Source organism: Melospiza melodia, chromosome 1, assembly GCF_035770615.1.
Source record: "Melospiza melodia melodia isolate bMelMel2 chromosome 1, bMelMel2.pri, whole genome shotgun sequence".
Classification (NCBI taxonomy): Eukaryota; Metazoa; Chordata; class Aves; order Passeriformes; family Passerellidae; genus Melospiza; species Melospiza melodia.
The window spans coordinates 82,590,195-82,605,923 of NC_086194.1; the positions used below are offsets into that span (position 1 = coordinate 82,590,195).

The 15,729-nt window shown below is 37.6% G+C and overlaps 1 protein-coding gene across 1 annotated transcript in view; it reads right to left on the reverse strand.

The window, feature by feature from the left end:
• CDKAL1 (CDK5 regulatory subunit associated protein 1 like 1) overlaps window positions 1–15,729 on the reverse strand; it is a 388,757-nt gene that overhangs the window by 134,695 nt on the left and 238,333 nt on the right. Inside the window, exon 10 of the mRNA XM_063159828.1 lies at window positions 11,466–11,632. Within this exon, the coding sequence (XP_063015898.1) occupies window positions 11,466–11,632 (167 nt within the window). The remainder of the gene's footprint in view (window positions 1–11,465; window positions 11,633–15,729) is intronic.

The following is a 15,729-nucleotide window of genomic DNA, read 5'->3' on the forward strand; positions in this document are numbered from 1 at the left end:
AGATGAGGAGGTTGCAAACAGCTCTTTATACTGTGAACTTCTTTCTTTACTTGATTTCTGTATCTAAAGTTACACAAAATGCACTGCATGTGCTTTGAATCAAAGATCCTAATGATAAACTGATTCCCCAGCAGGTACTTGAGGATTGTAATGATTAACTTTGTGAATTTAGCACAACACAAATTATTCACACAAACCAAACACAAGACTGAAACACCTGATGACCCACTCTTTCATTGTCACTCACTTCTAAGTACTGCTGGTGGTCTCAAATTTACCTTTTATAACCAGAAATTCTGAATGAGCCATTCAGAAGGAAACCGAATAATGAATTAAACAAAAGGTTTGCTTGATTGCATCAGAAATCTGGATAAATCAATCTTCCAAACTTTGCACTGTTCAGATAGAAATATCACATTCTGACCTGTAGCTTTAAGGTAAGACTGTTCCAGTCTTATCTTTCATCCTCCCTACCACAAAAATAACACTGAAGTTCTTTGCCTCATAGGTTTGATTAAATTACAACTACTCTGCACTTAACAGTCATACTTAGTCAATGCTGACAGATTTTCCCATACTACAGATTGCACATAGAATATCAGATTTCATCACTGAATAAAACTATTAGTTAATATCCCAAAGAGTATTTGAAGGACATCACGGGCTAATGCATATTTTTACTTCATCATGTCTCAACATTCTAAGCTTAACATCTATTTCCTGTTGATTTTCTATAATTATTTACATTTATTTTTTTTCTGAAGTGCTCTGCATTACTAGGTATAATTACATGTTTCAGTTAGAAAAAAAAAAAACAAGAATTTTATTTCCATCTGGAAACAATAAATGAGCAACGTTTTGAAACTATATCACTGTGAAAGAAACTTTCTGTCTTTCAACATGACTGAAACGGCTGATTGCCTTTTCTTGCTATTCCCTGGAATCTGATAATGTGTCTATGAATGAAGGGATGCACTACACAAAAATGAAATATCATGTAGGAACTAAAAGGTCAAAAAGTAGCACAATTTGTTTTAACCTGACTCTATGAAAATAGGCATCATCTCCATTTGGAAAATAACAATGTATGTGAAGCATCCTTCAGGATACTGATCACATATGAAATATTTTTTTCCAGTCCTTAGCAGCTGGAGTACATTAGAACACAAAGCACATTACTAGAAAGATTTCTATCTAGTCAGTGTATTTTATCCTAGCAATTACAATACACAAATTTAACCACCTAACCAGAAAATCACACCTCCTGTTTGCAGTGACACCATGTGCAACCACAGAAAATTGCGGAGACAATAAACATCAATATCTGTGCATCTTTACGGCAGTACCAGCAAGCTGTTCAGACAGCAATTCTTTCCCCTTACCTAAAGCAGGCAAAAATCCAAGTATTTGAATTCTGTCTTGTGTTTGAGTCACGATAATGTGAATAGCTTGCTTGCTAGCAAAAGGATTTTGTCCTCTGCCAGCAGTGAAGCCCAAAGAAATCCTCGTCCATATGGAAACATGACAAAATGGCACTCTCTCAAAACTTCATCCCTTTGTGGCAGATATTACTTTGGGATATGTCACGAGGGGTGTCTGCTGACTGTTGTCTTTCAGAAGCTGAGCCGTGCTACCACCAGCACAGTCTGGATGAAAGTCAAGTGGCTGTGGCCCATTTTATAAATTCCTCTGCTGCAGTGCAGCTCAGGAACAGATGTGATATTGTGATGCAGGCACGGGAATGATGACACAGTTATGATCCAGTCTGGAAAATCCATAGCAGTTTTGCTAAAACGAATGAACAGAGAACTCTCCCCCACTTCCCACCCCCTGTGAGCAATGGGGCTTTAAAAAACTAAGAACATGTGGGATGTCCCTGGGGACACTGGTTAGAAGGCAGTGCCTCTCCCCCATCTGTGTATGAACCAGGGGAGATGCGCTGAAGCCACACAATGGGCAAGCTTAGAGGCAACCCCTACCTCATGTAACATGACATGACATGCTCAGGTCTTTATCCTGTTATTAGGATAAAGGCAGGTCATGCTGGAGCAGTTAAAAGCCCATGCAATTCTAGCCAATGTAATTTGAACCTTCAAATCAAATCTTTGAGTTGCCAGATGGAGGGCAAAAATCTGTTTTGCCATATGGGAAAAATGCCTTCTACATTACCAAACAGAAAACTGGTATTAGCTCAGGCCACCCTTGGAAGTGGATATAAACCAGACTGCAAGCTGTGATTCGCTGATAGGAAAACTAGCCGTGAGAGTCATATGCTCAGCCCTAGCTGCTCCCAGCTGTTCTCCTAGGTGTGGGATCTCTCTGCTGCTCCCAGCCTCAGAAAACAGACAAAGCATGGCTAGCTAAGCAACTTTTTACTTTTTCCTCCCTCACAGCTTCATATGTGTTAAGCCTAATCGCTTAAAAAAAAAGAAGGCAAACCATGCCATACCAAAATCACCTAATATGCACTGAAGAGCTTGCCACATCTTCCTTTATTAAACAAGAGCACAAGCTAACTCAAGTTCCTGCACAAGAAGTGATATTCAGATAATACCACAATACAGTAACTGCATTTCACAGTCCACAGCTTCAGCTGAAATTTTTCACATCTTTTCCCATGAGTCAGTGCACAAAGGAAACACACACCACCACGCTAGGTACCTAATTTTGTTAACCTAGGTACTTATCTTCCTAAACACAAAAATATCAAGAATTCTCCTATTCCGTTAACAGGTCGATATGGTTCTTTGTAAGCTTACGCATGTTATATCCAAGAATAGAAATAAATTTCTTGCACAGTACCATTTATTCATATTTTCTGACAAAACCAGTAACTCCCAGTACAGACATCTTAAACCTTGGTTCCTGAAATTCTTCGCAATAAGCAAGCTGGCTTCCCTATCACAATTTGCTTCCAATATTAAAGCAGACTGACTTTACACTGGGTAAAATGTTATCCATCTCCATTGGGTGGATTGCTTATTACTCAGCCTGTGATGAGCCACAAGCCCAAGCACATCTGAGTCTCCACCTCACCAAAACAGAGCGGATTCAGTGACACCTTCAGCATTATACCACACTAATTTCTGTGCACCATGCAGGAAAATGGTTCAGTGCTTTCAAAGATGAGAACTGTTATTGTTACTGCTGCTGCAGCCATCGTTACAATCCTAAAGAGCCTTTGTGGAGCTTCAGAGTGCTGTTTGTCCAGTTCCAAAAAGTGATTCATTTCAAAGTTAAGTGTATATTTCATTAATGGTTAGAGCGATGGTTTAATGACTTCAAACCAGCCAACCAGAGTGTTAATACGAATTACTTGTGAAATTATTAATTCTGACATGCAAGAAAATACCCTTTTTAAAAAATTTTCTCTATGGTTCTCCCTAATTTCTCATCATTAAGCATGCCCAAAATGAAATATTTTTTTCCAGAAGTAAATTAATACTCCTTTTTTCAATATGTATTAGAAACACTTACTGGGAAGGTCCCTAAAAAGGTGATTTATTGCAATAGCACACTGCTACTTCAAATAACTCTCTGTCTCAATCATACTTTATGCTAATAAACCCTTGAAAACTAATTAAAGCATAGAGAGGCACACACAATAGGCAAGTAGGATTGTCACACTACCTTTTTGTCTTCAGAAAGCTGAATGAGTGAAATGAATTGCTAGTTTCATCCATACTATGAATTTGTTCTCCAGCTCAAAAATGAGAATCCCATAGGATAGAAAGGAATCGATGGTTTCTGCTCAGAAGGAGGACATAGAATGAACTGCACACCCCTCCAGAGTTAATCTGTACCTAGATGGGGCAGTGCCAGGGAGCCTCTCTATTGTTTCCCTTCATTTCAAACAAGCAAGTACGAGATCTAAAATAGCAACTGCTTTAGCAGGTTCCAGTGCAAGGAAAACACTGGAAGCTTTTAATCAAAGCTTAAACCTTTAGGCAAATACTATCACTTTCTTTTGTGAGCTGACCTAAATTTCACAGTAAAACAGAATAAAAATATTGCAAACCATAATGATGAGATTTATATCATAGAATTCACATTTTTCAATAACCCTTGCCATTTAACAGAGCTAAACCAATTGAATCCAAGAATGAGAAGAGATTTTACATCTTTTCCTTGATTAACAGTGGTACAGCAACACAAAGCAATATTACTGTGCAGTTTTATTGAAGTTTCTAGAACACAATTTATTTTATTTTTCTCATTTTTAAAGAAAATCTTCACCTCAAGAAAATCAACCTTTTTTTTTTTTAACAAATGCCAAAGCCTAACGAAGCAAGCAGTCTTACTGAAGATTATGTAGATGATGCTGCAAAGCACAGGAAATGTGACAGCTCATCTATCAAAGAAAACAAAAGGGTTTATGCATCTAAACTAAATAGAAGCTTTTGAAACAGCATGGAGAGTAGTTGGTAGAACTTTTCTTATTATAATACAAATAACTAGGAAAGTGAGATGCTATTTGTTTAACAATGAATGCAGAAATATTAAAAGAAGATGGCACAGTTTTTTATGCAAGCCCTAAGTTTGACAATAGCTTCTTCTACCTCAATGCCCTGAAGTGCATGGCAACTGATAAAAATCCTGCTTTTATTTAGCACAAATGTACTATCCCATATATGCATTTCCCATTCTTTTAACATATTGCTCAATTACTGGTGATTTTTATTTTCTGCTAGCAATTCACCAGAAGCTCCAGCTCCAAAGGACTGCTGGGATGAGACAGTATTGTAAGTAATTGACAGCCTGACACTCAGCACAAGATTGAGTGTGGATCTGTCTGCATTTAAATACTCTTCATTCTCAGGCAGTCTAACAAGCAAGAGCAACATTCATATGAGCAAATCATAATTAAGGTACAACTAATATGCACAGATTTAACTGGTCAAGCAGTGTGCGCTACTTAATGTTAACCCCTTTTTGCAATACCAGCTTTTATTCACAGATTATTAAATATAGAAGAGCACTAGATGCATGCATAAAATATTCTGTTGTGATAGAAAACTGAATTTTGCATAAATAAAGCCAGTTTTTTATGTATCTCAAAGCATTTTTTCTACTAGTGTTATAAAGAACATGAGCTCCATTCTCAACAACACAAAAATTCCCTTCCATGTTGTCTGGAAGGAAGTGTTTATTGTCCAAAGTTCACAATTTGCTAAGGTTTTTGAGAGAACCCGATATTCACAAATACAGCATAAAACCTTCAGGAAGAGTAAAATGGCTTCTTATTTTGACATTTATTAAGCCAAATCATATTCTACCAGCTGGAAACGAACATGTCACCAAGCATTTACAGACGTTAGGATCTGCTGTGTATGTGATGTTAGAATTCTAGATTAGAGAAAATGGCATGACAAAATGTATCCCAAAGCACAGCAGAGATTCATCCATTTCCCAGCTCCATAATATAAAAAAGTACATTGACTCTGGGGTGAGCTCATGTTCCCATGACACTACGTCTTAAGAAGTAATTGAAAGGAAATGTGCTATATTTGAAAACCCCAAAGACAAAGAATGCTTTGAGAGGAGCAGAGGAGAGACAGACCATTTTAGTACTAAAAAATAAAAAGCAGGAATATAGAGAGTTAGCAAAGATGCATATACAGCTTCCATAGGACAAACAAGCATTTAACATAATACCAAAGGAAATAGTAAACATCCCTTCATACCTCACCTTTTATTTTTTTCAGGAGGACAGGGGCAATTGCCCCATCCACCTCCCTTTAGTATCTGAGGTTCCTTTCAATTATACTGCTAGCAAAACAGACACAGTTTGCATAGAGACAACTTTGTAATTACAGCAAGAAAAAGTTGCATGGTCCACCGAGTACAAAACACTACAAAACTCACAGTAATAAAAAGTCAGGGGCTTAACTATTCATTTATTTAAATGTATGCTGCAGTTTTCATTTTTTCTGGTCAAATCAACAGATTTTAATTGGCACTTTCAAAAGCAGCAGTCTATGAAAATGACAAAAAATAATACTAGAAACAAAGCAAATACATGGCCTAAAGTCCTTTTAATTCTTGAAATTATGCTGCCCTTTTATTTGCCATTGAGGAATGTGCGTATTATTCCCTTTTTAAATGCATTTCAAATCAGCTTACACTCGAGGTTATTCAAAACTTGAGTTTATGCATAACGCTCAAAAACGCTTGGTGCACTCAGAGGAAAAAAAGGACAACAGAGAAAAAAGAAAAAAGTGAATTAGTAATTTTACTGTAATACTGTAACAATTTCCTATGTGCTGTGTCAGGGCACGTTTGAGGGAGCCATCTGTAGGGTATCAGCTTCAATGAGGTTAAGAAACACAAACACCGAGCTGACACAAAAAATCAAAGCAAAAGAGCAAAGAAATACTACTGCAACTCGTGGTACACTTGGCACACCTTCTGCATTTAAAGGCTCTGCTGCCATGCAGACTCCATCTCAATGGCTGGTGTATCACTCAAATGTCCTGAATTAATAACGGAGATACAGCCCACAGATGGCATATAGTATGGTTTGAGACAGACTCATTTTGACAGGTGACAAAGACGACTACTCATCTAGTCATGTGAAATTAAGCACTTACGGGAATGGCAGGTGTGAACTGCCTCCTTTATACAGATTTGGAAGCATCCCATCACTCACAGAAAGTGCCGTACTAAAATCCCAGACAATTCTGGGATTATGTTAAATCCACAAAGGAGGCAAGCTAAGGCTGAGATGTGAGTCCCTGCCCTTTTACAGTCTGGATGATCTAGAGTCCCTTGTGATTTGGACAGAGCCCTGGATACTTTAAAAAGAAAATTAAGTTTCAACCCAAGGAAAAGTGAAATATAGTCAAGGCAAAATCAGTATCTAACACTATGCCACGAACATTAATTTCAAGCTGCTATACATTTTGCCTTATTTTTTACTTTTCAGACTAATTCCCATTCATCATTTATCTACTACCGTTGCTTTAATGGATTTTTCCCGACCCTCCCTTTCCATCAGTCACTGGAAGTGGATACTAAACACTCTCATCAGAGCACTAGCGAGTAGCTTCATAATATGACTGGGGAAAAAATGTCTGGAGGTTACCTCTAAAGCAGGGTGTATTCCTTATGCACTTTTACTACATGTTGATACCATGGGGTGATAAAATCTTTGACATCTGGCAGTGTGTGTAACTAGAGCAGTAGCTCTGTGCAAAGACATATGGGCAAGAACACACGGGGAAACCACACACAAATACACTCCTTGCAGGTTTTTCTAGGACTATATAATGGATTCTAACACTAATCTTCTCCTTCACATTATATAAAATAAAAAAAAATCCTGGGGCAAATTATTTTTCCCTGGCCATACTCTATATCTGTTTATTAAAATTTTCTTCCATGTAGATAAAATCCCAAGCTTTCCTCAATATCATGTTGCATTAACATTTTAAGATGGGACAGACACTGGGCAAGGGCGTGTCACAAAAATCTCAGTTTGAGACCAACCTTGAAACAAGCAAGTTATATGCTTCATGCTGTATCCATTCAAACAGACTGCTAAGACTGTGAGAGCATTCTGGAAAATGCAGTACTCCATTGCTTGGCCAGGTTTTCTCTGAGAGGAAAACTGAGGATGCCTCCTGCAGGTAAACCAAACTCCAACTTCTTCCTCAGTCTTAGTGACATGACCAAGAGTTTGAGTCTCTGGTGCTTCAGTTTCTTTGAACACCCCAGATAATCCTCTCTGTCATAATAGCAAACATCAAGCTGGAGAATTCCTGCCAGGATTTGCTGTGTTCACTTTGACGTGCCCACTGAAAGCAGCAGCGAAATTTTGAAATGCAGCTCCCCATGCTCCCTTCACAGCCATTGGTTCATTCAGTCTGGGGTGAACTTTGTAGTAGACAAACTAAATTAGCTTCCAAGGAAATCAGAGCAGTAGCCATAATCCAGGTTCACCATGAATATGCTCCATCCACATGGGTGGAAACAGCAGGATTCAAACTAATGGTATGTCTTTGAAACAGCTTTGGATCATGAGTAGTGGGAAAGTTTGATTAAGAGAATTACATTTATTTTGAAGTAAAGAGTCCAAAATGCAGATAAATTTAGATATTTGGTAGTGGCTTTACTACCAAATTCTGTGTTTTCCTCATCTCCTCTTAATACTTCATACTATGCACCAATGTAAGCACAGACATCATCTGTGGCTAAAGAAAATAGTAGATAAAAAACCTAGGACTTAAGATTATACCCTGAATAATTATGACAAAGGCTTTTTGTAATGACATAGCATGCCAAAAAACATCTAATATTTTGCATGACTATAAAACATTGCATGGTTCCAAATATATCTTTCTTTTTAGACAAGAAGGCCCAAGTGAATGCAGAATTTCTAATTTGAAAACATGTCTGCTTCTCATCCCACGACTATTCATGCTACACAAGGCACGACTACCACCATATTTACTGAATAAAAAACTGAAGTACTAAATTCACAGACCAACAAACAAACACAAGTATAGTAAGGATTTTCATGAGATTAACAGTATCCTCTGAAATGACAAATATCTCCAAGTACAGAATGGCATTTATCTGACAGCAGTACCAGAAGGCACTGGTTATGCTATTTTAAATCATATGAAAACTTAAACTGACTCAAACTTGAGTTTGATTGGCCACTGGCCCAGACCCCCAAATCTACCAAGCCTTGCAGCATAAGAGCCTCAATGCCCATTGCAAGCACTCACAGCTTTTCTTTGCCCCCTGCTCTGCTCTATTCCCACCACTCCTGGCCCAAGGGAAGTTGTCTTCTTCCTCTCCTTGTGCTGGCCTCCATCAGTGGAACAGCAGAGCTGTTGGCTACCCTTTAGTGGAGACTATGAAAGTGATTCCCAGACACTGAGGCAGATGAAACACTCTCACCTGCAGGTAAACTCCAGTAAATATGGAAGAAAAGTGAATGAATCAAAATTTTTGCTTTTAGGCTGAGTCTCTAGGGAAGCTCTGTCCAGATCTCAAAATTAATTTCTACATTTAGAGGACTACTGTTGCTCTATGCCACATATCATTTCGAAAGTGAAACAAACCCCTGCCAAGCAGTTGCATGTGTACAATTGTATGCCAAAAATGTCTGGTTTCTAAAATAGATACATGATTGGAATGACTTTGTCTTTGTATTGCATACAAAAAGTGACACAAGATTAATACATTTTCCCAGGTAATTTTTTTCACAGAAAGCTAAACAACATCATAATTAGAAATATGACTTCTAAAAAAATCAGGAATTTCAATTAATAAAATGCAGCAACTTTTAAAACAATTAATGAAAGGTGTCTGCAACAAATAACACATCTTCATATCTTAGGAGGTAACAGATCTACATCTGGATTTTATCCTCATCAACTGACATGAGGGTTAATCAGCTTCTCACTTGATTTTGGTTTTTTAAACAAAATACAGTTTTACCCTTTCCTCAGCTGGAAAGTTAAAAGCATTTTGCCCATAAAAAGTTTGTTTTTTTTGGTGAAAACGTATACAGGAGACTGCTTACATTCCCTAGTGATCCTTCAGAGAAAAGTCTGGTAAGCTTGGAAGAGGAGATTAAATAGAAATGCAGAAAGCAAAAAAAAAAAAAAAACCCCAAACATTATCGCTAATTTAGTTTGACAAATCAGCAAAATTATGTCATAAAAGTTCAAGACCAGAAAATCTTGGTCACATGTGAAACACAGAAATGTGATTGAATAATCTTTAGAAAAATCATATAAATTGGAAACTGTATGGAACACTGAAGAGGATGAGCAACAGAAGATGTTGCTACTGCACAAAAAGGCTGCTGCACACAAACACATGATCTGCACAGCAACATTCAAGACACCCATTTTCAACAGGCTTCCATGAATTCCTCTGCCTGTGCCATGACACCTAAAGAAGCATTTTCAAAGAGATAAGAGTACTTTTCCTAAATGAGTCAGGTAGAAAAATAAGTCCTACTTACAGCACCTTCTGGAAAATTTAGAAACAGAAAGACTAGATATCATAAATTTACAGATTTGTGACATGCTCACACTTACTATGATTGAAGGAAAGCAACATTCTTTCCACTTTCATGGATTATATCAAGGGTGCCCCTTATCTCAGCAGAGCAGTTTGTTATTTACAGCAACTGTTTTTTCTATTTTTTTAAGCTTTGAGAGCACTCACACAATGACCAGCAGTGACAAAAGCAGCAGTCTATGCCAAAACACTTTTAATAATGTGAATGAAAAATGAAAGCAAAGGAACTAACTGTGAAAATTGCTAAAAGCTTGATTTGCTTTTGTACAAGATGCTGAAAAATATTAAAATACAAAAAGAAAAGAAGAAAAGCTTGTAGCAGTTATGAGAGTCCCAGACACAATGCAAATTCTCAAAAACAGTACTACACTGCTTCCTAAAGGCTCCTATTCAGAGTGCTGAGTTAAAAGCCTCTCAGTGAAGTATATGCTAAACCAAAGAATTAAATAATAACCTCGCAAGTTTCTTGCAACTTTCTGCAGGTCAAATTCTTTAGCTGGTGAAAACCTGCTTATTCCTACCAAGATGAGATTCCCCGGCCCACATGCTTCCACAATAGGCAAAGGTGCAGTTATAGCACTCTGATGAGAAAATACTGTCCTGGACATCTTAAGAAAATACAAGGGCAACTATTAATGTTACATTATATTTGGAAAAGCAGCATGGATTCCAGCTACTTATCCGGGTAATAAACATGCACATGGTTACAAAATTTACTTTCAACTACATCCTTCCCTCCTTTTTTCCTCCTCTTTACAGTTATGTTTATTCTGTGGACAGTTTCTAGAAATTTCAATAAATTCATTTGGTGACAGAATCCATCAAAACCAACCTACCTTTCAGAAGAAACTCACTTCCTCCTCTGCATGAATAAGCTACACTTTCAAATTCACACTGTTATATACTTCCAATTTCATTGAACTGCTTTGTTACATTTATTTTAAACACAGATATACACTTACATTTCTATTTCTTATCAAGGAAGTCATAAACATGCTAAAAATAGGATAATGAATGCATCAATTGAGTGAGACCACTATATAGTGTTTCTGGAAATATTTGTCTGAGGTGCAGCAGGAAGAAAAATTCAATCCCATAGTCCATCACTTGCAAATGACATTTCCTTTAGTTCTTGGAAACACTAGATACACACACAAATGAACATTACTACAATGAAGTCCTACATGCCAGAGATCTCACTAATATTATAATTCCAAAATTACTTGAGGATTTTATTATCTCAATAACTTGCTGTGTCAGGCAAATGGCTTTACACTGTTAGTCTAATGTTGTAAACGCATTTTAAAGTCTATGGTGTTTTTAAGCTACTGCTTAAAATGAAAGACACTTCACATAAGGTTCCATGCTGACTCACTCAATGAATGTCCATGTTGGCATATAAATGATTCCTTTTCTTCCCTTACCTCCAGATGCTCTAAAATATAGGGAGGGTTTGTCATGCCAAGCCTCAGCATAGCTCCCTCAGGAATAACTTCAACCAGCTTCCACAGAAGCGTGGGGAGGTCTGTGCCAATGTCTCTGCCATAAGCCCCTGTGTCTTCACTGGTCAGCCATATCTCACAAACACCCTCTGTGAATAAAAGAAAGAGATAATTAACAAATCTGTTTTAGAGCTGTTTATTTTATCATACAGCTGCTCACTCTTTTAAATGCAGTATTTCACATGGCTATTATGCAGCCAGACTGGGTATTCAATTGCAAAGGGGAGGGAAGGAGAAGGAAGGCTTATCCCATGGGTAGCAGTGGGTTATTAAGTTCATTTTATGAGCACAAGAGTGCTACAACAATGCTGTAAATTATCATTGCTGTGGAGTGATTAACATTCACAGCCAATGACTAATTCTGTGCTGCCTCTACAGCAAGTCAGACAAGTTTAATACTCTGTTTTATTTTTTGAGTCTAATTCATTAAACACCGCAAGAGACATCACCCAAGCAGAGTTTGCACTAATGGTTATTACAGTAGTTAGCTTATTAACTGGTAAGCTTCCAGTGAGCAAAACCAGCTGTAAAGCACTGTGACTGACATTCCTCCTGAAGTAACTATTAAAATCTTGTATTCTTTAAATTATACAATTAGCAATGCAATATTAAGGTTGCATTGAAAGGTTAGTGACCACTGCATGACTGAGTGATAATATGGGAAAACCTGTTTCCTGGCAGTTAATGCTTCATTTTCCATCAATCAGAGCCTTAGGAAGTAGTGCATTTGATTTTTATTGTAAATAGCAACTTCGAACACTGGTATTTGGTAATAATATCCTCATACCCAAAGAGAGAGATTGTACCACCCTTTAACAACAGTTGAAAGCAGTGAGGTTTCATGCAGCCACTTCTGCCAGCCTGCCCAGCTTTCATCCTTTTTTGCAATACAATCCCTCTATACTTCCTTACCACACCAAAGCAAGAAATAAGCCATCAAAACCAGGGTGTTTGTGAAGAAAACACCTGTGATTTACAGCAAGATAAGATACCATTACCTCAGTGAAGAGCTAAACTTCTAAAACCAATCATGAACTGGTAAAAGAAATTATCAAACACTAGAAGGTGCATAATTCATCAAAGCACACTTCAGGCCAGCAGAGAATGTATCGGAAAATGTAAATGTTTATGTTACAAATTTATACTCAAATGAGGAAAACTTAAGCACATACACCAACTTTAATCACATAAAAAGCAATAAACCTAGAAACCAAATGTTTTACAAAATGTAAATCCAAGACTGCTACTCCTAAATTCACACTGCAACAATAATGGCAGAGAGCAAGCCATGCTGAGCAGCAAAGTTAATCCTGTTGGCACAGAAACGTTTTCAAGGTAATTTATTACTTAGAATGAAAAATGCTTTACAATTTAAGGTTAACTGGAAAACTTCTTACTTTTTAAGTTTTGCTTCAAGAATAGGTTAGTGAGGGAGATGTACAATTTGTATCTTGAGAGAAGTCTGGTGTAAAGCATTCCTGAAGTGCTCTTTGGTCGACCATTTGCAGTCACAAGTTTGTAGTCACACTCAAACTGAGCTCCCTGTGCAGAATCTGCCTGCAGGACACAATTACACTGTGGATTTCAGTGCACTTGCTAATGTTTTTGGAATTCATCTCACCACAGGCAGTACCCACCATGAAACATACTCTTGGGTTTGCTGCCTGCCCTACATTTTCCTGAAACACATGAAGAAAGAAGTGAATTTTATATGCTGTATGTTAAAAAAGAACAGAAATGTAAGGAATCTAAATGATTGATAAGGTCCTGTTTTGCTTAGTTTGGGTTTCTCTATATGAGTCTCCAACAGCCATAAGAGCACTAAAAAACTTATTGACTGGCTGAGTTTCTACTGTAACAGAGTAATTCTCATTTGCAAGCTTTCAATCTAAAAAGTTGCATGGGGCTTGGGTTGGATTTCCTTTTTCTTTTTTTTTAATGAAAATGGCTAATGGAATACTGCCTCACAGTTACCAGATGAACACTAAGGAAAAAAAAATAAATCACTGGCTAGGAATGGAAATAACATTCCAGTGGAAAACAACAACGAGCTTTTAAAGCTGCATAGGTGGGGACCATTAGCCCCCTGGTGGGCTGAAACTTCAAATTAAATCACAAGAAGAGGAAGCAGCTGTAATAGTAAATCAGCAACAGCAGGAATAACTGTCTCATCTGCTCTCCGATCAGGGTGTTGAACAACAAGCAAAGGGAATAATGCATGCTGAGAGATCCAAGGATGCAGTCCTATTACCGGGGGCAGGGGGGCGCAGGGAGGGGGAAGAACACCTGTATTTTAGGAAAAAGTTCATGAAGATCCATTTTGTCAACCTGTACAATTTCAGGTTGACAAAATGGATCTTCAAATACTGAAAGCTACTGTGAGTGATAAATATTTACAAGGAGGATCATTAGGATAAATCAACTCTGTACATAACTGTGTGAAAGAGGTTTTGAGTGGACTGATTTTAGGCCATTTTTTTTTTTTTTTAGTCCTTTGTATCCCCAGTTACACCAGATAAGAAGAGAAAACAGTAGACCTCTCAAACAGTACTAATGAAGTCAGTCAACACCTCTCATTTTCAGTCCACCCCTCCAAACTCCAGCCCTCCACAGGAACCCGTTCAAATCCACTGTCTAATCACATACATATTATTTTTCCTTTCTTTTGCAGTGAACTTCATTCAATCATTCACCACTCTGTTACTGGGCAATTTTGGTGCTAATAAAGGCAAGATGATTTTGTAAACAAGAAAATTGATCCAAACAGGAGCCTTCAGATGTGCAAACTCAGAGCATTTGTTACAGTATTAAGGCCAATTATCGCTATATCCAAGTAATTACAATTCTGCCTTTGGTCACAGCTCATGGTTTTTTCTCACTCTGCCATCACTATCCAGCACAAAAGAGAAACCTTAACAATTGGCCTCTGATCTGCTGTAACTAGAGATTACTGAGAATGAAAAATGTTGGAAAAAGAATAGGTTCCAAGCAAATGAAGAAAGTTCTGAGGCTATTCCTTCCCACGTGTCTCACTATAAAGAATACTCACTGCAGATTATCTGATACAGGTTTTAATTTCATTTCTGTGGAGTAAGCAATCCTTATCATGAAGGAGATAAGAAATCCGACATCTATCACTTTTACAAAATATGTGCATTCCTGGTTTAGAAATCACTTGAAATTATTAATTTCTTTTTTTAAAACACTTCTAGCATTTTTATTTTGCTTTATCTTCATGTCACTATTGTAAACACTGTTTTTGGCAATACCAAACATCCTTTAAACTGAAGAGAAGTGTACTCCATCAGAAAAATGAATTTATTTCAATCTACAAAAAGATCTGAAGATGTTAAAATACTAGACACCAATCCCAGTGAAATTCTCACATTTGATAGCTGACTGTACAAATGAAATCCAATCTCCAAATCCTCATGATTTTTCTTCTCCTTCCTTCCTTGTTCTTCTCTTTCCTGGCAGATTTTTTATTGTGAACCACAGTGGCTTTTCCAACAGCACAAATCTCTGCAGGCTGCTTCAGTGGGAGGCCCCTGACTGACCTTCTCAGTAGCCCACATATGCTTATCAACAACTGCCTGACCTCCTTGTGATTCCTTCTCCAACACTGAATTCTTATGGCAGCCTGCAGGGCTGCACAGACCACAGAAATACCTCTCCCAGTGCACCACAGAAACCTGAAAGACCATCTGCCAAAGGGAGGCCTTACATAAATGTTTGTGTCTTGCAGACTTGAGGACAGTCAATCTGAGGACAGTCAATCTGACCATTCCTGATGACCACCTTAGAAACATTTTAAAAACAAAAACATCATGGCCAAAGATGAAGGCTTAGAAAACACCAAATTCATTCTTCAGAATGAGCTTAGCCTACTTTATTTTCTCTTCAATTATTTGAGTTTTTCCTTATTTATTCAGCATGGATTTTACAGGAACCATTTACATACTTGATGCAGTGCATTGTGCTAGATTACTTTGCTGAATCAAAGCCTTAACTGGGAAATTGTGAAGAACTATGCAAATAGCAGATCACTGTACCAATCTGGATATAATGCAAGTTTAAACAGAAACTGAGATTTGGAGGATTCATTTTCCTCCTGTAATTCTGAAGTACTCTGCAAGGATTGATTCAGCATCATCCAAGTGTCCTCTTAAGACAGTTCAACCACATG